Below are 23,210 nucleotides of genomic sequence, written 5' to 3' on the forward strand. Positions count from 1 at the left end.
GACCACACACTCTCAGTCTGAACGTTACCCCAGAGCATAAAATGGTAAACTTGCTGGAGGAATCTGTCAATAACTATAAAGAACCTTGAAAATGTTCATCATACCCTTTGATCCAGTAAATTGACTCTAAGTAATAGATCCTAAAATAATCAGAATCGATATTACATGAATCACAAGGATGCTCAGAGCAACATTCATGGTTTTTTTTTTTTTTTTTTATAGCTACTTTATTTATTTATTTATTTATTTATTTTGGCTGTGTTGGGTCTTCGGTTCGTGCGAGGGCTTTCTCTGGTTACGGCAAGTGGGGGCCACTCTTCATCGCGGTGCGGGGACCGCTCTTCATCGCGATGCGCGGGCCTTTCACTGTCGCGGCCCCTCCCGTTGCGGGGCACAGGCTCCAGACGCGCAGGCTCAGTAGTTGTGGCTCACGGGCCCAGCTGCTCCGTGGCATGTGGGATCTTCCCAGACCAGGGCTCGAACCCGTGTCCCCTGCATTAGCAGGCAGATTCTCAACCACTGCGCCACCAGGGAAGCCCCATGGTTTTTTTTATTGTGGTAAAAATACACCAAACGTAAAATTGACCATTTTAACCACTTTCAAGTGTACAATTCAGTGGCATTTGGTGCATTCACATAGCTGTGCAATCATCACATCTATTTAATTCCAGGACATTTTCATCCCCTCAAAAGGAGACCCCATGCCCATTCTCTCCAAATTCACCCCAGCCCCTGGCACTCACCAATCTCCTTTCTTTGCCTCTAGACATTTCATAAGTGGAATTCTACAACAGGTGGTCCGATGTGTCTGGCATCTTTCCTCAAGCATGTTTTCTAGGTCCATCCACATTACAGCCGGCATCAGTACTTCATTCCTCTCATGGCTGAGTAATATTCCATCATATTCCAAACTATTGCATTGTGCGGACAGACCGTGGATCCCTCAACAGACATTGGTTTGCTTCTACCTTTTGGCAATTGTCAATCACGCTGCGGTGAACATTTGTGTACAAGTTTTTGAGTCCCTGTTTTCAAATCTTTGGGGCCATATGGTCATTCTACATTTAACTTATTGAGGTACCAGCATTATTTTTAATGCCCAAAACTTTACAACAGTCTTAAGCACAAGTGTCTGCCTCGAGACTTCCCTGGTGGTCCAGCAGTTAAGACTCTGCGCTCCCAATGTGAGGGGCCTGGGTTCAATCCCTGATCAGGGAACTAGATCCCGCATGCCGCAACTAAAGATCCCGCATGCCGCAGCTGAGACCCAGCGCAGCCAAATAAATACATAAATATTTTTTTTTAAAAAGGTGTCTGCCTCATCGAAGTGTACAGCTGCCCTACCAGAGTCTTCCAATAACAAGCCTGTTTCTCAAAAAAGATATAAAATGGCATGTGAACTATGATGATTGCCATGTAAAGTATATGTTTATGGAAAAAGACTGGGAAAGAATATAAAAAAACATTGTTTGAAGGAAATGGAAATCTGAGAATTTGCTTTTTTCCAAACTTTATATACCATGGCTAAATTGTTTTTTGAAAAAATGTTTACAAACTTCAAAAAAAATAGCATTGGTGACCCAGTTCTGAGAGCGTGGATCTCAGCACGTGGGAGGCAGCTGATGGGTGAAGGCGAGGAGGGAGGTGTGAGCCCACGGAGGCTTCATGCTGCCACAAGTGTGCCAGCTCAGAGGGTGCACGGGGGCTCACGGGGCTTTGAAAGCTATTTGGAATGGATGTGCCCGTAATGTATATTCATTGGTACGTGCGTAAGTATCAATTATCACACAATATTTTCTTTAAAGACTGGAAGGAGGGACTTCCCTGGTGGCGCAGTGGTTAAGAATCCACCTGCCAATGCGGGGATACAGGTTCGAGCCCTGGGCCGGGAAGATCCCACATGCCGCAGAGCAACTAAGCCCGTGCGCCACAACTACTGAGCCTGCGCTCTAGAGCCCGCGAACCACAACTACTGAAGCCCACGAGCCACAACTACTGAAGCCCACGAGCCACAACTACTGAAGCCCGCGCGCCTAGGGCCCGTGCTCCGCAACAAGAGAAGCCACCGCAGTGAGAAGCCCGCACACCGCAACGAAGAGTAGCCCCCCAAAGCCCACGTGCAGCAACGAAGACCCAATGTAGCCATAAATAAATAAATTAAAAAAAAATAAAACAATCTAGCCTGTGCTCTGTTCTGAGTTTTCCTCAGTTTCCCTGAGGCCCCAGGCTCGGGGGCTGTGGGCTGCTTTGGGCTCCTCCTCCTGGGCAGCCCTTGCAGGGGGTACAGCCTCTGGGCTCAGGCCCCTTGGGAGCAGTGGCGATGAAGTCACAGCAGACTTCACATCCAGATCCGATCTGAGGAAGCTCGGCACGTGCTTTCTGGCCCAGGTGTCCCCAAAATGGAAGGGGCAGCTCCCGGGGGCCTGGAGCCCCGGAGGGAATGAAGGAGGCCAGATGGGGGCAGAGCCTTCACTCCAGGACCTCCGGCCTGGAAGGTGGGGGAGATGAATCACAGCCTCCACCCCTAGGAGAGGTGGCCAGGAGGGCCCCACGCCCACCCCACGGAGCATCAGGAAGCTGGTTCTGCAAGGCTGGAGGAGGGCCTTGTCATGGGGCTGCCAGCTGGTCTCAGGCCTGGGATGGGACAGAGCAGACACCCTCCCGCCCCCCATTTCCCCCATGCCCCTCCCCGTCACACACACCCCCACTGGCTCTAGGACTGCCTTTGCAGAGAGGGTTCTGTGGGTGGCCAAGGAGCGGGCCCTGAGCTCCCCCAGCCCAGCGTCTGAGCAGAGGACGGCAGGAGGCCCCTGGGTGTGCAGGCACTGACCCGCGAGGTGCCAGCCTACCAGGCGGGGGAGCACAGCCAGCAGGCCCCCAGGTCTGCCTCAGAGGGAGGCCGTGCCCACCCCAGCCCCTCAAGGTAGGCCAGGCCCCGGGGCAAGGCCCCTCACGCCGGCGGAGGGCAGGTGCCTGTGGCGGCGGGCAGTGAGGTGAGGGTGGGAGGGGTGCGGGAGAGGAGCCGGGACACAGCTGCCACACAGCTGGCTCAGGGACCGGCTCAACCCAAGCTCCAAAGGAGGATTGTGAGGCAGTGCGGTGGGTACACGAAGGCCTTTCGAACAATCCAGGGTGTCGGGGGGTGAGCAAGGAAGCAGAGGGCCCCCAGCGTCAGCGGCTGAACCCGGGCAGGGAGTCTGGGTGCCTGGGCCACTTGCCACCGCTCAGGCGCTGAGGGGGGCCCTGGGGGACACCCAGCCCCTTATCCCCAGGGGGCCGAGGACAAGGGATTCCTGGCACAAGCCCGTGCTGTGCTGTCTCCCCGGGGCTTCTCCAGGGATCAGAGGGACATGGGAGAATGAGCCCAGGAAGGGAGGGGCAGTGGCATTTCCTCCCCCCCCGCCCCCGCCCCCCCCCGCCCCCCCCATGCCGGGTTGCCCTTTCGGAAGCTGAGACGCAGCCTGCTTCAAGCTGTGGGCAGAGGCTTGAGCCTGGTGGGTCCAGCACACAGCCCCTCCCGCAAGGGTCCTGGTTGGAAGGTAGGAGGGAAAGGGGGGGCAAGGCTGCAGCTCCGAGGGTCCACGGCAGAGCCCAGGAGGTGAGGTCAGCACATGGGGTGTGGGCGCACCGTGACCCTTCCAGCCCCTGGTCAGCCAGGAACCACTGCAGGGAAGAGGGCACGTGTCCCCAGACAGGGCATTCGGGGACAGGCCCACTGCCGGCTCAGAGCCCAGGCTCACCCAGCACCGGCAGAACAGGAGGAACGACCTTGGGCAAGACAGACATGATCCCCACGTTGTTTGGGGAGACCAGTGCCGGGGCAGAAATGAGCGCACCGAGCCTTGAGTTTGGACGGGGCTGCTTTAGACAAAACGCATGGGGACAGCCTCTCTGGTGACATTTGAACTGAGACCTGAAAGATGACAAGGAGCCAGCCATGCTAGGGACTTCGGAGGACATTGCAGGCAGTGCTAAGCCCTAGGATGGGAGGACTTAGCGCTTGCTGGAGAATAAGGCACGTAGGGGACAGGGCGGAGGCAGGGGACAGACCGGCAGACAACTGCAATGGCTCAGCTCAGGAGGTGGTAATGGAGATGGGGCTGCCATGAGCTGCTGCTGAGCTGGGGAAAATGACCAAGGAACCGTGAGGGAGGAGGGACACCTAACAAGCACAAGAGAAGATGCTCAACGTCACTCATCACGAGGGAAATGCAAATCAAAACCACAATGAGATATCCCCTCGCGCCCACTAGGATGACTGAAATAAAAACACAGAAGATAACAGTTGATGAGGATATGGAGAAATTCAACTCTCACACACTGCTTGTAGGAATGTCAACAGCAGTGGACGTGGAAAACTGTCTAGAGTTCCCAGATGACCCAGCAGTACCACAAGAATTGAAAACAGGCACCCAAACAAAAACTTGTACACAAATGTTCATAGCAGCACTATTCTTTTTTTTTTTTTTTTTGGCCACCCTGCGCAGCTTGCAGGATCTTATTTCCTCGACCAGGGATTGAACCTGGGCCCCAGCAGTGAAAGTGCTGAGTCCTAACCACTGGACCGCCAGGGAATTCCCAGCAGCACTCTTCTTTTTTTTTTTTTTTATGTTTGGCTGCGTTGGGTATTCGTTGCTGCGCGCGGGCTTTCTCTACTTGCGGCGAGCGAGGGCTACTCTTTGTTGCGGTGTGTGGGCTTCTCATTGCGGTGGCTTCTCTTTGTTGCGGAGAATGGGCTCTAGGCGCGCGGGCTTCAGTAGTTGTGGCACGCGGGCTCAGTAGCTGTGGCTCGTGGGCTCTAGAGTGCAGGCTCAGTAGTTGTGGCGCATGGGCTTAGTTGCTCCACGGCATGTGGGACCTTCCCAGACCAGGGCTCGACCCCATGTCCCTTGCACTGGCAGGTGGATTCTTAACCACTGCGCCACCAGGGAAGTCCAGCAGCACTATTCTTTATAGCCAGAATTTGGAAGCAACCTACATTGTCCACCAACAGATGGATAAACATAATGTGGTAACATCCACCCAGTGGATTATTCCACCATATAAAGGAATGGAGTCCTGCTACATGCTACAACGTGGATGAAAACAGCCCAGCTGAGTGGGAGAAGGCAGGCACAAAAGGCCATGTACTGTATGATTGCAGAACGGGCAAATCCATAGGGACAGGAAGTAGATGAGTGGTTGCCAGGGGCTGGGGAATGGGAGAATGGGGACTGGCTGCTTAATGGTGTGAAGTTCCCTTCTGAGATGATGAACGTGTCCAGGAACTAGCTGGTGGTGACAACTGCGCCACATCGTGAATGTACTCAGTGTCACTAATGGTAAACTTGATGTCATATATCTTTTCCCACAATAAAAAATTAAAACTGCTGCCCGGATCCAGAGACCCACCAGTGCCCTTACAGAGGTGAAGACCACTGGAAAAGACACAGGGGTGGGGGGAGGGGCGGGGCCTGGGGAACTTGTTCAATCAATGCAAATCTTTACCTCTGATTTGAAGTTCCTGAGGCCTGCAGACATCCCCAGTGTCCCACTCCGCTTACCCGTATCCCAAACCAAGCCACCAAACCAGGTGTCTTATAACCACTGCTACTGAATTCAAGCAGGGATTGATTGTTCTTGACTTAAAATCATGAGATGGAGGCTATCACCTGGGGATTGAGTGTAGCAGAGGATAAGAGGCCCAGGGAGGACCCTAAGGCACCCTGACACTGAGTAGTTGAGGAGACACAGAGCCTAAGTCAGCCAGAGAGAAGGAAAGCTAAGGAGGGAGTCTGGGCAAGACTGCACCAAGGACCGGGAGGATGGATTGGATCAGGATGCAGAAGGGTCCTCAGGATTTGCTAAAAGGGGGCAATCGGGGAGGGCGACGCCCAGCCGACCTGTATAGATAGACTCAGCCTTTGGGAGCTTTTGCAGAGAATGGGGTGGAAGCGCCTTGGGGCTGTGGCTTGGGGATGTGGGAGGGCGCTACGTTTGGGTTTTACCAGGTCAGACGCCTGAGAGCGACTGAAAGCTGGATGGGAAAGGTAGGTTCAGAGGAGGAAAAAATTTTAAATGCCAAAGAAAGCGAGGGAAAGACCTGCAGAAGGTATGGCAATATTGAGGGAAAGACCTGCAGAAGGTACAGCAATATTGAGGGAAAGACCTGCAGAAGGTATGGCAACATTGGGAATAAGCGAGGGGAACGCGGGGGCAGGAGGGAGGGACACGGCGGGGGGCGCAGCAGAAGGGATATCGGTGTCAGGTGAGACATGGGGCTGACTAGGGGGACATGGGGGCAAGGGGGGACTCGGGGACAAGGGGTCAGGCCAGAGCAACGCAGGAAGCTCGGCGGGCAGTCGCGCTCCCGCAGGGGCCCGGTGGGCGACGCGGCGGCGCCCGGGGAGGCGCGGGGCGGGGCCCAGGCTCGCTTGTCCCGCCTCCCCGGGCGCGGAGCCGCAGACAAAGAGCGCGCGGCGGCGGCGGCGGCGGCGCGAGCTAGGCTGGCCGCCCGTTGGCCGCGTCTCCGGCGCCAGCAGCCGGCGCAGCCCGACCGACCGGCGCGAGTCCTCCGCCCCCACCGCTCCGCCCCCGCTCCCGGCCGGGGCGGGTCTCCGGACCCCGCTCTCGGGGGCCTGGCGCGACCGGGCCGGAGGCTCCGGGTGGGAGGTCCTCGCCGTACTTCCCAAATGCTCTGATCGGGAATCTCTGAGCGGCGAGAAGAGGGAGGGCAGGCTGAGAAAAGAGCCCTGGCCCGGGTGACTGGGGGTCCCGCGGGCCCCACGGCCCCCCGGGAGGTCTAGGGACCTCCCCTTTCACCCAGGGTAACGCGAGGGGGAGGGGTTAACGACACAATTCGAGGGGCGCCCACGGTTGGGGTGAGTCTCCCAGCCCCACCCTGCGGATTGGGAGACCTAGGCTAGGCGAGAACACAGACCGGAAGCTAGCCTCTGCCCTGGCGCCCCGTGCCACGCGCTCTCAGCCCTGCCGTCGCGAGTGTCCAGGGAACACCTGCGACGCAGCCGCGTCTGGCTCAGCGGGACAGAGAAAGGAGAAGCCAGCCAGGCTCTGTGCGCTCCCATCTTTTCAGTGGCCCAGCAGAAGTCCTCATTCATGTGTTCCCATCTCTGGAGCTTAAAAATTGTCAACCCACAGGAACGTTGGCGCATCTGACCGTGGACATCTGCATTCCCCTCACCCAGCTCTCCCCGGGAGTGCACATTCCACCGCACCTACTCCCTCCTCTCTACACACACGTTCCCAAGCAAAATGCTGGCACCAACGCTCTCCACACCCCCCCCGCCCCCGCCCCACCCCGGGAAGCCGCGACACCCTTAATGTGCTCAGGGATTTAACACTGACACAGCACCCCTGCATCTCTCCAGTTGTACTGCTAATGCCCTTAGAGCTGTTTTTTTTCTTCTTTTTTTTTCAGATCCAGGATCCAATCAAGGATCACACACTTGGTCATTAGGTCTCTAGTCTCCTGTAATCTAGAACAATCTATGCATTTAAAAAAAAAAAACCTTTCATGACACTGACCTCTTGGAAGAGTCTAGGGCACTCGCCTTGTAGAAAGTCCCAGTCTGGATTTGCCCGCTTCCTTCCTGGTTAGATTCAGCTTAGGTGTTTTGAGGACAGCACGGCCCAGGGCAGGCTCTGTCCTTCTCCCTCCCCGCACAGGGCGAGGAGGGGCAGGGGGCCCGGCTGCCCACCGTTAGGGAGGCTCGGTTTGATCACTTGGTGTCTCCCTTGTAAAGTTGCATTTTCCCTCCCTAATGCACAAGTAATCTGGGTGACACCTTGAGACCCAGTGACTATCTTTTCCCCAGCAACCTTTATCTAATGGTTTTACCATCCAAGGATGACCCCCAACTGGATGAATTGCATTGGTGGCTGCAAAATGCCTTAATTTGTTAGAATTCTAGCAGGGACACAGCACTACACGCCAACATGTGACTGGCCAGTGACTGGCATGCCCCCAGTTGAGGCTGCCTGGACAAGCCATACCATCCACCCCCAGAACTCTGTGCCCACTCTTGCTCCCCAGGGGCAGGAGCGAGAGAAGGAAGAAGCACAGGAAGCCTTCATCTCAAAGGACTTTTTAGTAGTTTGGGGCTGGTGTGTGTGTCTGGGTACCCATGTGAGCTGCCTGTAGGTTGGTAAGGACGTGGGTGATGGGAAGAGGCTCAGTTAGCTGCACGTAGCCTGGAAGAACAGATTATGTCCCTTGGGAACCCACCTGGGGAATTATCCCTGGAAATTGATTTGATAGGTGTGAGGTGAGGCCTCCCCCCTCTTATTTGTAATAAACTCACTTCCTAGGTGATACTGACATAATCTGGGGCTTCACTGATTTATCCCGAGTCCTGAGCGAGGTCCTAGCTACTCAAAGTGTAGTCGGAGGACCAGCAGCATGGACATCCCCTGGGAGGTTGTGAGTAACGCAGAATCCCAGGCCCCACCCTGGACCTGCTCAAGCAGATCCTGCATTTTAACAAGGGCCTCAGGGTAGAGTCGTGCTGGCCCAGAGCACCCCCTTGAGGAAGCAGGGAGGACTTGCACACACCTGGACAGGATTCAGACCACAGGCAAGTGAGTGCTTCAAAGGGTCTCTCCTCCCCGCTCTCACTCCACAAAGGGCAGTGGGTGGGTGGTGCCCATCCGGGGCAAGCGGAAATCTGATCCACCTGCCCTGGCCCCCCTGCCTTTCCAGGGAAGAGCAGGCCTCTCAGGCACCTCTGAAGTCCTGCCTGGAGACACAGGCTGGGAATGAGGGATGCTCCACATGCGGCCAGTATGGAAAAGCAAAGAACTTCCTGAGGTCATCATTAAGATCAGTCTTTGGGTGTGTGCTCACAGCTTCCCAGGCACCTTGGATGATAATGGAAAACCTCCTCCCACGCCCCCACCTCTGGGCCAGCCCCGGCTCGCAGTAATCAAAATGGTATCTTTTATGGAGTGCTTTTCATTTCCACTGCTCAAAGCAAGCATGAGGAAGAGACAGATTGCACTACAAAGAGGGGAGACGCCTGTCACACCCAAAGCCAGCTCTGAGCCCCAGCTTCTCAATCTTTCTTCTCTTGACTTGGCTCACGTGCAAAAGGACCAAATGTGCCTCCGCCTTGGCATGTGTCCATCGCCTAAGTAATCTTATACGTTACACTTCACAACTCAGGGCGCCTCTGTTTTTCTCCCCCTTCTTTCTTATTAGAAAAACCCTCAAAATAATATTGGACATTCTCCTGTCACTGAACATTAATTGTGACATGTTCATGAGGAATGCCTTCTCCATCCAATTTCCACGCCTTAACGCCTGACCAAATGGCCTGATGGCAGCAACTCCACCCCCACCCAAATGAGATCCCAGGGGACCCAGTGCCGCTTATTTCCCAATGGCAATGACCCCGGGAGGCAGGCGTTCTTTATTCCCATAGAGCAGGTGAAAGAAACTGAGGCACTGAGCCAGTGAGCCATTCAGTATCCCCACACCACACTGTCTTCCCTGGCAGGGATCCTGAAGTAGAAGGAAAGAAAGACCCACTCAGCCCCACCAGGCGCCCCTGGTGGGCTAAGTGCTCTCACGTGCTTTTCTTCCTTTGGTAGGTGTACGTGTGTTTCTTGTTTTTAAAGCTTTACTGGGGTATCATTGCCATATGATCAACTGCACATATTTAGAGCGTACAGTTTGAAAAGTTTTGGTATAAGGTGTATATATACATCTGTGAAGCCATCACCACAATCAAGATAGTGACCATTTCCATCATCCCCAAAAGTGTCTTCCTGCTTGTCTGTCATCCCTCCCTTCCACCCATCCCTGCAAATACTTTCTGTCACTATAGATGAGTTTGCATTTTCTAGAATTTTTCTATCAATGGCTCAGACAGATCCACGTCATGGGGGTCATGGTGTCAGAGAGAAGGACACAGGCCCGGCAAGCAGGGACACCAGGAAAGGCTCTCAGAACGTGCTTTTGTGTCTCAGTGTTAGGTGACCAGGCTACCTCCCTTTCTGCCCTTTATGACCTGGCTTCTTCCTCTTCCTAACAACATGCATGACCCTCCCCCACTCAGGGTCATTTCCAGATTTTTCAAGCTCTCCCTGTGCCCCCCCATGCCCCCAGCGCCCACACTTGGTTAAGTATCCTTGGAGGACAAGACCGGGATAACAGAAATGGAGCTGGGGTTCTGACATGCCGCACGTAAAGTGCCTGTGATAGACCACGTCAGTAGAATCGAGGGCCCAAAACCCGCAGGATCATCTCAATAGCCACAGAAAAAGCATTTGACAAAACCTAACAACACTTCATGATAAAAACACTCAAACTAGGAATAGAAGGGAACTTCCTCAACCTGATAAAGAGCATCTATGACAAACCGCAGCTCACTTCATACTCAGGGGTAAAAGACTGGAAGCTTCTTAGCTCAGCAACAAGACAAGGATACCCACTCTCACCACTTCTATTCAACATTGTACCGGAGGTGCTAGCCAGAGCAAATAGGCAAGAAAAAGAAATGAGAGGTATCCACAATGGAATACTACTCAGCCATAAAAAGGAACGAAATTGGGTCATTTGTAGAGACGTGGTTGGATATAGAGACTGTCATACAGAGTGAAGTAAGTCAGAAAGAGAAAAACAAATATCATATATTAACACATATACGTGGAACCTAGAAAAATGGTACAGGTGAACCGGTTTGCAGGGCAGAAATAGAGACACAGACGTAGAGAACAAATGTATGGACGCCAAGGGGGGAAAGCGGCGGGGGCGGGGGGGGGGGGGTGGTGCTGTGATGAATTGGGAGATTGGGATTGACATATGTACACTAATATGTATAAAATGGATAACTAATAAGAACCTGCTGTATAAAAATTAAATAGAATAAAATTCAAAAAAAAAGAAATGAGAGGTATTCAGATTGGAAAGGAAGTAAAACTATCCTCTATTTATATATAGGAAATCCTGAAGAATCCACTCAAAACAACTATTTGAACTAATAAATGAGTTTAGTAAGGTTGCAACATACAAGACCAATATAAAAAAACGATTGTATTTCTATACAGTGGCAATGAGAAAAATGAAAAGGAAATTAAGAAAACAATTCTACTTACAATAGCATCATAAAGAATAAAGTACTCAGGAATAAATTTAACAAAACTGCAAAACATTGGCGAAGGAAATTGAAGACTCAGGGAATTCCCTGGCGGTCCAGTGGTTAAGACTGCGCTCTCACTGCCGAGGGCCAGAGTTCAATCCCTGGTCAATCCCTGCTTGGGGAACTAAGATCCCACAAGCCGCGCAGCGAAGAAATTGAAGATCCAAATAAAAAGGCATCCCATGTTCATGGGGAATACTCTCCCAAATTCAATGCAATATTCAATGCAAATTCAATACATACTTAATGCAATATTCAATACGAATTCAATGCAATTCCTACAAAATCACAGCCGGTTTTTCTGAAATTGACAAGCTGATCCTAAAATTCATATGGAAACTCAGGTGACTCAGAATAGACAAAACAATCTTGAATAGTACAAAGTTGGAAGACCCACACTTCAAAAGTTACTTACAAAGCTCTAGTAAAAGCAATGTGGTACAGGCATAAAGATAGACATTTCTCCAGAAAAGATATGCAAATAGCCAATAGCACGGGAAAAGATGCTCATCAGGAAATGCATATGATGTCCCCTCAAACCCAGTAGGATGGCTATAATAAAAAACGTGTGTGGGGAGGGTGTGGAGAAACTGGAACCCTCATACACTGTTGGTGGGAATGTAAAATGTAAAATTGTGCAGCCCTTGTGGAAAACAGACAGCTCCTCAAAATACTAAACACAATTACCATATGATCCAGCAATTCCATTTCTGGGTATATACCCAAAAGAATTGAAAGCAGGGACTCAAACAGATACTTGTATACTCATGTTCACAGCAGCAGTGTTCACACTAGCCAAAAGGTGGAAATAAGTCAAATGTCCATCAATGGATGAATAGATAAATATTACGTGGTACAGCCATACGATGGAAAATTATTCAGTAATAAAAAGAAATTTAGTACTGATACATGCTACAACATGGATGAACCTTAAAAACACGATAAAGGAAAGAAGCCGGACAACAAAAAGGTCACGTATCGTATGGTTTCATTGAGATGAAATGTCTGGAACAGGCAAGTCCATAAAGACAAGTAGATTAGTGGTTGCCAGAGCCTAGGAGGTATTGGGGGAAGTGTGACTGCTAATGGGTATGGGGTTTCTTTCCAAGGTGATGAAAATGTTCTGGAATTCAACAGTGGTAATGATTGCACAACTCTCTGAATATACTAGAAACCACTCAATTGTATGTTTTACAAGGGTATGTGAATTATATCTCAATAAAGTTTTTTTTTTTTTTTTAAGTGCCTGTGAACTATCGGGAGAAAAGGGTCTGGAACTCAAGGCTAGAATAAGAGACTTGGGACTTCTTAACCTGGGTGTCAGAGACCTCTGGGGATCTAGGAAGGGGCCCCAGGGCACCCCAGCATAAGGAAGCCACATGGCAAGTGGTGTAGGTGTACTTGTGCATTTCTCTGGGCTGAGCTGTATCTCGGTGGGGTTCCTTATTTTGGTAAGGTGCAGAGGCCACAGGTGGGTGTGGACAAGCCACGGAGAAGCCTCTCTGAAGCTGGGAAGCACCAGAGTTTAAGGGGGGTCCTGGAGGCAAGGGGTCCTGGAGACTGACTGGTCTTCTGGGACAAAAGCTTCCCTCCCCTCTGAAAAGAGGCTGGGACCAGGAGAAGCTCGCTGCTGCGCCTGGGACGCCAGCCCCCAGACCCAGAGTCATCTGGGATAGTTAATGATTTTACCTGCTCTCCAGATTTTTTTTAATTCAATTCTCTTTTGTCTTCCCTTAATTTTAAAGGATAGTTCCTTTTTTAAAACTGCATCCATACTGTATAGCACAGTGAACTCTACTCAATACTCTGTAATGACCTGTATGGGAATAGAATCTAAAAAAGGGTGGATATATGTATAACTGATTCACTTTGCTGCACACCTGAAACTAACACAACGTTGTAAATCAACTATACTCCAATAAAAATTAACTTAGAAAGAGAAATTTAAAAAGTAAAATAAAATAAAACTGCATCCAGTCTCGGCTTCTGTCCAAACTTCTGCAGGGGCTTTAAAAGGGAGCAGCATCCCCAGGGACTGGTCACTGAGGGCTGCAGATGAGGAAAGGCAGAGGCGGTGGCCTGGGGCCGCCCTCCTCCTGGGGAGCTACTTGCCCAGGGCGTGGGGACTTTCCAGCCCAGGTTCACCTCAAGCCTTCCTGAAGGCCGTGCCAGCCAGACCTGTGGCAGCCTCCCTGCCACTGCCCATGGGTAACCCGAAGGGTCACAGCAGCGTCGCCTCCCAACCATGGCTCATCTCGGGGCTGCAGTGCAGCGCAGGTTGCCCTCCACTTTCCACACATCCCCAAGGGACTGGCCTTTAACGAAGTACTACATCAATCCCTCTGGGAGGAAGTCAAGAGCCAGCCGCTTAGGATTCGCTTGCCATTTGATGGAATGATTCCAAGAAAGGAAGCAATGAGGATGGGACCCCACGGCCTCATCAACCAACCAGTGCAGCCCACCTCCCGCCGGTAGCCCTGGTGCCCACTACTGGGATTCCACGGGACTGCTCGCGGCCCAGCCTGGGTCATTCCCGAACCTGATCCCACGAGGGGGAATGGCAATGGCCAGGCAAGATTTCCAAACAGCTGGAACGAGAGATGGGAGGAAGCACGAGGCGGGGTGGGGGTGGCGGAGAGAATGGCAGAAAGAAGGCGGAGGGCCGAGAGCGGGGAAAGCAGAGGGCCCGCGCGCCCCGCGAGACCGGCCCGGGAGAGCGGATGAGGAGCGCCGCCAGGCTGGGGCAAGATGCCCGTCCTGCCCTCCTCCCGCTCCCGCCCAGGACGGCCAGAGGAACTAGGCTCTCAGCACGAATGCAGCACTCCCGCGGGCTCCCCAATCCCCACCGCGCCCCGGCCGATGCCTGTAGGGGTTCCCCCTATTCTTCTAAGGAGACCCCATTCCCCCAGCCAACACCTCTCCGACCTGCACTTGCTCCCCAGTCCGGACCAATAAACCCAGAGTAGAAACGTATACCTGTCTGCGCCCGGTCTGCCCCTGGGTCCCGACTCCCTCTAACCCGGAACTCCCTCCACAGAGCCCTGGGGGCGTCTCAGACCACGCCATCCGGGACATTTCTCTAGACAGCTCTCAGAGCGCACACAGAAAGTACACACATGCAGGGCCGGAGGCGCCTCCGCGAACACACAGACGGGGCACAGGCACGCACTCACGAAGTCACGCCACGCACAGCAAGGAAGCCGAGCTCCGGGTCCGAGAGCGCGACCTGGAGTCTCCCCTCCCTCCCCGCCGAGCACTGCCCGGTACACGCCCCCCACCGCCCAAGGCCCCAAGGCCCTGCGGGGCCTAGGGCAGGCCGGGCGCCGACTCCCGCAGACTGCCCTTCGGGCAGACCGGGCGACAGCCACTCACCCGACGCTCCCAAGGACGGGGAGCCCACCGTTTGTCTGGGCAGGGCCGGAGCGGAGAGTGGATGCGGGGGTAGATACCCGACCCTGGCCAGGCGTCGGCGGGGTGGTGGGGCGGCCCGCGCGCTCCAGTACCCCTGGCCCACGGGGACCTGGATTTGCCCCGCCCCACCGCGCCGCGGGAGCCCTGCTCCCTCCCCCGCCCTGGGTCCACCCGGGCTAGCGAGTGCAGGGAACAGAGGCCGTTGCTATGCAACCCCCATCCCGCGCCGGCGCCGGCAGCAACGCGTTTCCCGGCTCCCGGGCCCGGGGTGTATGCGCACAGGACCTGGGCTGAGCCCAACTTCCCGACCCGGGCCGATCTGGACCCAGGGCTCGCGTCCCAATCAATGTACTCCGGGCGAGCCAGGGATGCGCCCCGCACCCCTACCCCCGCGCAGGGACCCCCCATCTTTGCCTGGTTCCCACGGAGCACCAACACCCAGCAGCCCCAGAAACTGAGGGCGGGGATGGCTCCCTGCCTCTTCCTCTTCGAGCCCTCGTGCCCCTCCACCCGGCCCTCCCCCCGGGCCAGCTCTTCCCCAGGTGTCGCCCACGCCCCTCGCCCCAGCTGCCCAGCCGCCCTACCTGAAGCATCACTTTGTACTGCTCCTCCGGTTTCTGGACCACGCACATATTACATCCCATGGTGCTGGCCGGCGAGGGAAGGAGGGCGGGAACGGGAAAACGCCTTTCACTGGCCCGTGCGCGGGACCTCGGGTCCCGGGCCAGGGCCGGGGGCCATACCCTAGCGCGGGGGGCGGGCCGCCTAGCGGGGGAGGGGGTCACGCCCCCGAGGGGGGGGCAGCTCCACGCCCCTCAGGTTAACTCTTAGCTGGCTGAGGCCAGGCGCGGGCATGCTCCCTCGCACCCGGCCAGGAAAAAAAAGGGCAGCGGGGGATGGGCGGGCGCGCCGGGCGTTGCTTGGCTACGGCCCCCCAGGGGGCGCGGGGGCGCGCCAGGCCACTGGGGACCGTCAGGGGCCGTAGGCCGCGCGCCTCCCCGCCCGCGGGGCCCACCGCTGCCACTGCCGCTGCCGCTGCCGCCTCCGGCTCCCGCCCATGGCCACCAGCCCCGGGAGCCCGGCCCTCGCGCGTGGCGCCGCGGCCCGGCCAGCCGACTGGGGGGGCGGTGGCGCGGCTGCGGCCCCCGCCCGCGGCCCAGGCCCGCGCCCGCGCTCCCGCCTCGCCCGGCCGCGCTCCCGGCGCCTGCTCTCGGGCCCGCAGCCGGCCCCGCGGTCTCCAGCTCCCGCCCGGGACGACGGGCACAGCGCGCGCGCCCGCGGCGGCGGCAGGGGAGGGGCGCGGGGACCGGGCGCAAGCGCGCGGGAGAGCGGAGCCGGGCTGGGTGGGAGAGCGAGCGGCTGGAGGCCGCGGGAGCTGGCGCGGGAAGCTGGGGGCGGGGCCTTGACGGGGGTGGAGGGCGTCCCTGGCTCCCCGCGATCCCCGGCGTCCGTCTCCGAGCACCCGGCACGGTGTGTGCCGCCCGCCCTGTGCCAGCCCGGGAGACGGGGATCCTGTTTGGAGGAGCGCCTCCCGGGATCCCCCAGAGAGCTCGGGGCCTCGGGAGGGGGGCGCGATTTCAGACCCTTTACCAGTTCCTCCGCGCCGCATCCCGAATGCCTCTAGCCCTCCCTCAGGTTGCCCTTTAGTGAGTGCTTCTCTCCTTCAACTTAGCCGTTCTCTCGTTGTCGTTGAAATGGGCACCTTTGTTAAAATTTAAAAACAAACAAATATTTTTTAATAAGAAGGAGAAGAAGAAAAAGAAAAAAGCGTGAGGTGGGGTGGGTCCTGGGGAGAGCCGATCAAGTGGCTTGGGATGCCCTGGGGCCCTGGCGCGCAGGACTGCGCCCCCTAGGTCCGCTGCCTACCTGTGTCTCTCTCAGCCACAGCCTGCGCTCAGGCACACCGCTTTAACGTTCCCTCCATCTCTCCCTCTTCTCTCCCACAACCTGTCCGGGCTCTCTTCTTGGACAAGCCCAGAGAGGGAAAGCCTGGAAAGCAGCATCGGATTGAGGGCTGGGTTCCCATGGGGTACCAGGAAGAGCTGCAGAGCCCAAGCCCTCTGGCTGCAGAAGATCACTTGATTAAATTGTTGCATGCTTCATTTCCAGGCTTTGGCAAGTGACAGAATCATTAACCACACAGGGCCGAAGGCCCCTCCGAAGGCCTTCTTTCCTCCCTGACTCCTGCTTTAGAGAACAGGAATCAGGAATGGTGGGCCTGCCTGGAGTCTGGAAAAGGAATGTGGGTGTTCCAAAAAGCAGACCTTGAGACAAGGGCTGGTGTGCAGGTTGCATATGTCAGAAAGTGGTCTCAGGGGAATGAGAGCCATTCTAAGGGCACATTATCAAGTTGGTGAGCACTTGAAGCTGCTAGGACTTGACTCTGCTAGGGGCAGGCTGGATAGAATTGTCTGCCCCGGACCCAAAGAGGAGACTGCCACACCACAAAGGACCACGAGCCCGGTGGCTTAAAACAACAGAAACATGTTCTCTTCATAGTTCTAGAGGCTCCAAATCCGAAATTAAGGTGCTGGCAGGGCCATGCTCCCTCTGAAGGCTCTAGGGGAGGGTCCTTCTTTGCCTGTGCCTAGCTGCTTGGTGGCTCTTAGCCATCTTTGGTGTTCCTTGACTTGTAGCTGCATCGCTCCAATTTTTGCCTTCATCTTCATATGACCTTCTTCCCCATGTGTCTCCTCTGTGTCTGGGTCCAACTTTCCTTCTTCTTTACAAGGACACCAGGGAGTTCCCTGGCGGTCCAGTGGTTAGGACTCCACGCTTTCACTGCCGTGGGAAGCCATGCTGCGTGGCAAAAAAAAAAAGAAGAAAAGACACCAGTCATTGGACTCAGGGCCCACCCAAATCCAGCATGACCTCCTCTTAACTTGGTTACATCTGCAAAAACTCTAATTCCAAATAAGGTCACATTCGCAGGTACCAGGGACTGGAACTTGAACTTTTGGAGGACGTAATTCTATCCACTACACATCAGCAAGTCCAGATTCCGAGCCTGCAGAAACGGACTCTGCCTCTTGGTGGGAGGAACGACAAAGTCACATTGGATAGGAACGTGAGTGTCTGTGTAGACCCACATGGGAGGGCTTTGTGGACATTTTGCCATTGACCGTACTGTCCTCCATCACCCATTCTAGATTTCCCTCACCCTCAGAAGGCATCTCCACGCGTCTAGGTGATTTTCATGGAGGACTGAACCAGATCTTTATCCACCACAGGTCAGAGCGTTTCATTGCTTTCCCCTTGTCAGGCCACCAGCGTGCAATCGCCTGTTTACAAACACCGAGAGACACCCTAGCGAATCCGTGTGTCACGGACATACTTCTTGCTGTCCTTGGAGAGCAGCAACGCTAGCTTGTGATGTACTCAGGGTCAGCTGCCCTGCCAATACAGCAATCTTTTATTGAGTGGATGGTCCCTGGGTACGAGGAGCTCACATTGACCAGATGGTAGGTTTCCTTTCAAGTTCTGCAGAGCCCTTACCATGAGCCCTAATGGAAGCAGTTCCCGCCACCCCAGAAACCAAGACCTCTAGCTCAGGAGGGCCTAAGATTTCAGAAATGGGGAGCACAGATTCCCCAGATGGGTCACTGGGAATCAATGGGAGAGCAGCCAACCCTACTCTCATTCCTTGGTTCACAGCACCATGGATTCTATCTACTGGGGACACAGCACCACAGCACCGTGTATTAACTATTAACTCAGTGCATTCGTCACATTATGAAGTAACGCTCCGCAGCCCCACAGGGTGTATCCCCCGAGCTGACATCTTTGCTGAGCAAGACCACTGGCTCCCATGGTCGTGTGCCTATTGTCACACCTCCTTTCTTGGAAGAAGAGTCCCTTACTCTGAAGCACTGTTACGTGGCGTACTGTGTAAGCCCTCAGATTGCTGGCAGACACGCTATGCACAGGAAGGCCAGAGTGGAAGGAGCCCAGTGTAATCACCCTGCCTCCAAACGGCTGGCTGGTCCCCTGGAGGAATGGCATCACGTTGAGGGCTGAGTACTGGCCACTGCTCCGGCGGGTTGGGCACTCAGTGGTGGCAGGATCAAGATCAGCCTCCTTGGTGAGAGGAAACCCTAGCTCTTGGGCCTTTGCAGAGCCTCCAGCCTTTCCACTACAGCCACTGCCTTCACGGGTCCAGGGCACCGTGGAGAGAGGCCAGCTGACCTCCGCAAGGCAGAGACACAGGACCCACACCCTCTTCCCACGCACCCCTTTCGGTGTGCTAACTAGCTCCCATGCTCTTCTCCACATCTTCTAGTCTTTGACTGTGATATTGTGATTTATGATAAGAAATATATATACTTGGTCTTTGTCCCTGTTTCTGGCACAGAGCTCCTAAAACTCTTGGAATTTCCTAAGTGATGAGAGCTATAAAAGTGTCTTTATTAAGTGACTGAGGTGACTTTGGGACCCCACCTGAGGATGGGGGCTGGTTGCCAGGGGAACCAACCAGGTGATTAGAGGGTTGGGATTTTCACTTTCTCCCCCCATCCGCCTCTGGGGAGGGGAGAGGGGCTGCAGGTTGAGTCAATGGCCAATGGCCAGTGATTTCATCAATCGTGCCTGTGTGATGAAGCCTCCATAAAACCCAAGAGGACTGGGTTCAGAGGGCTTCTGGGTTGGTGAACACGTAGAGGCGCTGGGAGAGTGGCCCCTGGTGATGGCGTGGAAGCTCCGGGCCCTTTCCTCATGCCTCGCCCTGTGCGTCTCTTCCATCTGGCTCTTCCTCAGTTATATCCTTTTATGATAAGCCAGTGATCTAGTAAGTAAAGTGTTCCTCTGAGTCCTGTGAGCTGCTCAACCAAATTAATTGAACCCTCAGAGGGGGTCGTGGGAAGCTCTCATCTATAGCTGGTCGGTCAGAAGCACGGTTGACAACCTGGGCTTGCAGTTGACATCTGAAGTTGGGGGTGGGGAGGGCAGTCTCATAGTCTCATGGGACTGAGCCCTTAACCTGTGGGGTCTGATGCTATCTCCAGGGAGACAGTGTCGGAATTGAGCTGAATTATGGGACACCAGCTGGTGTGCAAGAATTGCTTGGCACTGGGGAACACCCCACTCCCACCCCTTGGAATTGGGTGCAGAACCCTTTCTACTGACCCAGTCTTACTCGCCCTGGGTCCCTGACCAATCAGTTAAGTTGTTTTCCATGGACACCTTTATCTCAGGCCATAGCTCTCTCTACCAAGTGGACGGCCAAGTGTATTGCTCACTGGGGGGGTTTCCCTCACCACTGTCCCTGAGGGCCACCCTGAATGGGACCATAGTGAGACAGCAATCCATTTTTATTAGTACCAGCATACTGCGGTGACCCATCTACGAGCCGGGTCTGAGTGCTTCCCCCGCATGGGTTAGTCACAGGGAACCTCCGCCCATGAGCCCACAGGTGTGAGCTGAGGAAGAGTACAGTGTGATGGAGGCAGGTGACACGTGGGGTCTTCACTACCTGTGCATGTACCTGACCCATGTAGCCTTGGGCCCCAGTTGGGCCTGGTCTGGAAGGTGCCATCTCCATTGGATCGCTGCTGTGTCTGCCAGGCCACAGGGTAAGTGGGCCTGCCAGTACTCAGCTCGTGATGGGCAGCTCTGGTTACACAGGCACTTGATATCCTGGCATCAGGCTCTAAGTCTGAACCACGGCCCAGTAGCATGACAGCAGCTGCTTTTTTTTTTTCTTTTTTTTTTTTTGGCTGCATTGGGTCTTCGTTGCTGCACGTGGGCTTTCTCTAGTTGCGGTGAGTGGGGGCTACTCTTTGTTGTGGTGCGAGGGCTTCTCATTGCAGTGGCTTCTCTTGTTGCAGAGCATGGGCTCTAGGCGCGCTGGCTTCAGTAGTTGCAGCACATGGGCTCAGTAGTTGTGGCTCACGGGCTTAGTTGCTCCACGGCATGTGGGATCTTCCCGGACCAGGGCTCGAACCCGTGTCCCCTGCATTGGCAGGCAGATTCTGAACCACTGCGCTACCAGGGAAGTCCCAGCAGCTGCTTTTTTGAGTGGTGAGTAGCTCTGCCACAGAAGATATGGCCTTGCTCCAGACCTTTATGGGTCTGTACTGGGATCCTTCTACAGAGGCTTCCCACAGACTGCCCCCAGCATCATTATCTACCATGGACAGATCCTCTTGAGTCTTTAGACTGGCTGCATCTTATAGCCCTAGTGGCCTAGCAGCTTGCACTGCAGCCCAGATCTTCTGCAGGGCCCTTTCTTGCTCTGGGCCACTCTCAAAACAAGTGACACCTGTGCATCTCAAGACCTGCTTATAGACATTCTACCAATTCAGTGATCTACCCAGCATCATGCCAAATAAATCCCTTTTCTTGCTTAAGTTAGAATCAGTTTCTTCCTGCAATCAAAAAGTCCTAACATGCAAAACCCTCTGAGAGTGTGGGAGAGGAAGATCGGAGACAGTCGATCGATCAAGGAGCAGCTACTTTGATCTGAGCTCAGCAATTCAGCAATGAGGAGGAGGGTGGAGGGATGCCCCAGCATGGCAGGAGGGCAACAGGTGTGGCAGGCAGCCAGGCTGGAACAGAACAGCCGACTCAAGAGACAGACATGGTAAGGGCAGTCACCACCATAATCTCCATGGCCATTGCAGCATTCTTTAACCTGAAGACCAAATACCAAGGTGAGCCGGCCCAGGTTCTTATCTGGACTGGTCCTATCCTGTGACTCTGTGTTTCTTTCCCTCCATGCCCTGAAGCTTGGTCCTGCTGAGGACACCATGTCACCCCACAGAAAGTTTGCACTCCAACTCACCCCTGATTGCTGCAAAGAGGTCAGGAAGCCAATGTCCTATTTTTCCAGTGGATGTACGATCCCTGCCTGGTCCTCACCCCAGCCCTGCCATATGCCCAACTGGGAAGCCCTGTTTCCCAGTAGTCACTCATGACCTTGCCCACTGGCATCCCCAGAAGGGAGCTCCCAGGGAAGCAGAGGCCAGACCACAACCCGGAAACTGTCCAGCTTCTCATCTCTGGAGAGTCTGGACTCTTTGTTGTCTGTCATCCTAGAATGAAGAGATTGCACTCTCCTAATTCTTTGTGTTTGCCACTCTATTTTCCACGGCTCATGTCTTTGGTGTTGTAGCCAAAGAAGTCATCACCAAACGCAAGGCCACCTAGATGTCCCTCTAGGTTATCATCTTCTAGGATTTCATAGTTTGGTCTATGATTTATTTCGAGTTAATTTTTGTGAAAGGTATATGGTCTGTGTCTAGATTCATTTTTTTGCATGTGGACGTCCAGTTGTTCCAGCACCATTTGTTGAAAAGATTATCCATTCTCCATTGAATTGCCTTTGCTCGATCAGTTGACAGTAGTTGTAAGGGACTATTTCTGCTATTCCATTTTGCAAAACTGAAAACCCTGTTGATGACATGGAGGAAGCAAATGGTGGGCCCAGGCTTCTCATGTTCTATATGAGAACATGTCCTGGCTCATGAGAACATAGGTATTTGCTTTTCTAGTTTTGTTTTGTTGTTTTGTTTTTTTAATTCAGATGCACAGAATTGGATTACTTACTATCCACCAAATTTGTCCACTTAAGGCCCACTTTCATTTTGTTTATTTTAAAAATAAGCTCATTATCACCTACTAAGCTAACACCCAACCCTGACACAGGACCATTACCAGTAACTTACGTATACCATCGTGACCCCGCCTCCCCCATGCCCCACAGTGACCAATAGGCCACAGTTGGATTTATCATTCTCTTGCTTTTTAAAATTGGGAAAAAATATGTATAACACAAAATTTGCCATTTTAACCGCTTTTAAGTACAATTCAGGGGCATTAATTACATTCACAGTGTTCAACCATCACCATATCTCCAAAACTCTTTAATCACCTCAAACAGAAACTTTGTACCCATTAAGCAATAGCTCCCCCTTCCTGTCCCTGAGCCCCTGGTAACTTCTATGTACTTTCTGTCTGTATGAATTTGTCCATTCTAGATATTTCATATAAGTGGGATTGTATAACATTTTTTATTTTATTAGAATTATTTTTTAAATTTATTATTTTTGGCTGCATTAGGTCTTTGTTGCTGCGCGCGGGCTTTCTCTAGTTGCGGCAAGCGGGGGCTACTCTTCGTTGCTGTGCGTGGGCTTCTCATTGCAGTGGCTTCTCTTGTTGCAGAGCACGGGCTCTAGGCGCGCAGCCTTCAGTAGTTGTGGCGTGCAGGCTCTAGGGCACGCGGACTACAATAGTTGTGGCTCACGGGCTCTAGAGCGCAGGCTCAGTAGTTGTGGAGCACGGGCTTAGTTGCTCCGTGGCATGTGGGATCTTCCCAGCCCAGGGATTGAACCCATGTCCCCTGCATTGGCAGGCGGATTCTTAACCTCTGCGCCACCAGGGAAGCCCCCAGAAAAAAATTTTTTAAGGATTAATGCGTTTTATGTCTGGTTTAAGAAGTCCTTCCCTACCCCAAGGTCAAAAAGATACTTGCCTATATTTTCTTATAAGAATTTTAAAGTTTCCTTTTTGACATTTAAATTGTTATTTGCTGGGGACTTCCCTGGTGGTCCAGTGGTTAAGACTCCCCGCTTACAATGCAGGGGGGCGTGGGCTCGATCCCTGGTTGGGGAACTAAGGTCCCACATGCCAGGGGGCGTGGCCAAATAAATAAATAAAATTGTCATT

The 23,210-nt window shown here is 53.8% G+C and overlaps 1 protein-coding gene across 4 annotated transcripts in view; it reads right to left on the reverse strand.

Moving 5' to 3' along the window:
• Nucleotides 1-15,781, reverse strand: part of PDZD4 (PDZ domain containing 4) — a 29,974-nt gene extending 14,193 nt beyond the window's left edge. For 3 of the 4 annotated variants that reach the window (XM_057537732.1, XM_057537731.1, XM_057537730.1), the window contains exon 1: nt 15,134-15,781. In XM_057537732.1, the coding sequence (XP_057393715.1) occupies nt 15,134-15,193 (60 nt within the window). In that variant the 5' untranslated portion in view covers nt 15,194-15,781. Of the gene's footprint in view, nt 1-14,510; nt 14,595-15,133 lie in introns of those variants that run through there. The other variant, XM_057537734.1, reaches the window with a different exon arrangement.
• Nucleotides 15,782-23,210: the final 7,429 nt, after the last annotated feature.

Source organism: Balaenoptera acutorostrata, chromosome X, assembly GCF_949987535.1.
Source record: "Balaenoptera acutorostrata chromosome X, mBalAcu1.1, whole genome shotgun sequence".
NCBI classification, from domain to species: Eukaryota; Metazoa; Chordata; class Mammalia; order Artiodactyla; family Balaenopteridae; genus Balaenoptera; species Balaenoptera acutorostrata.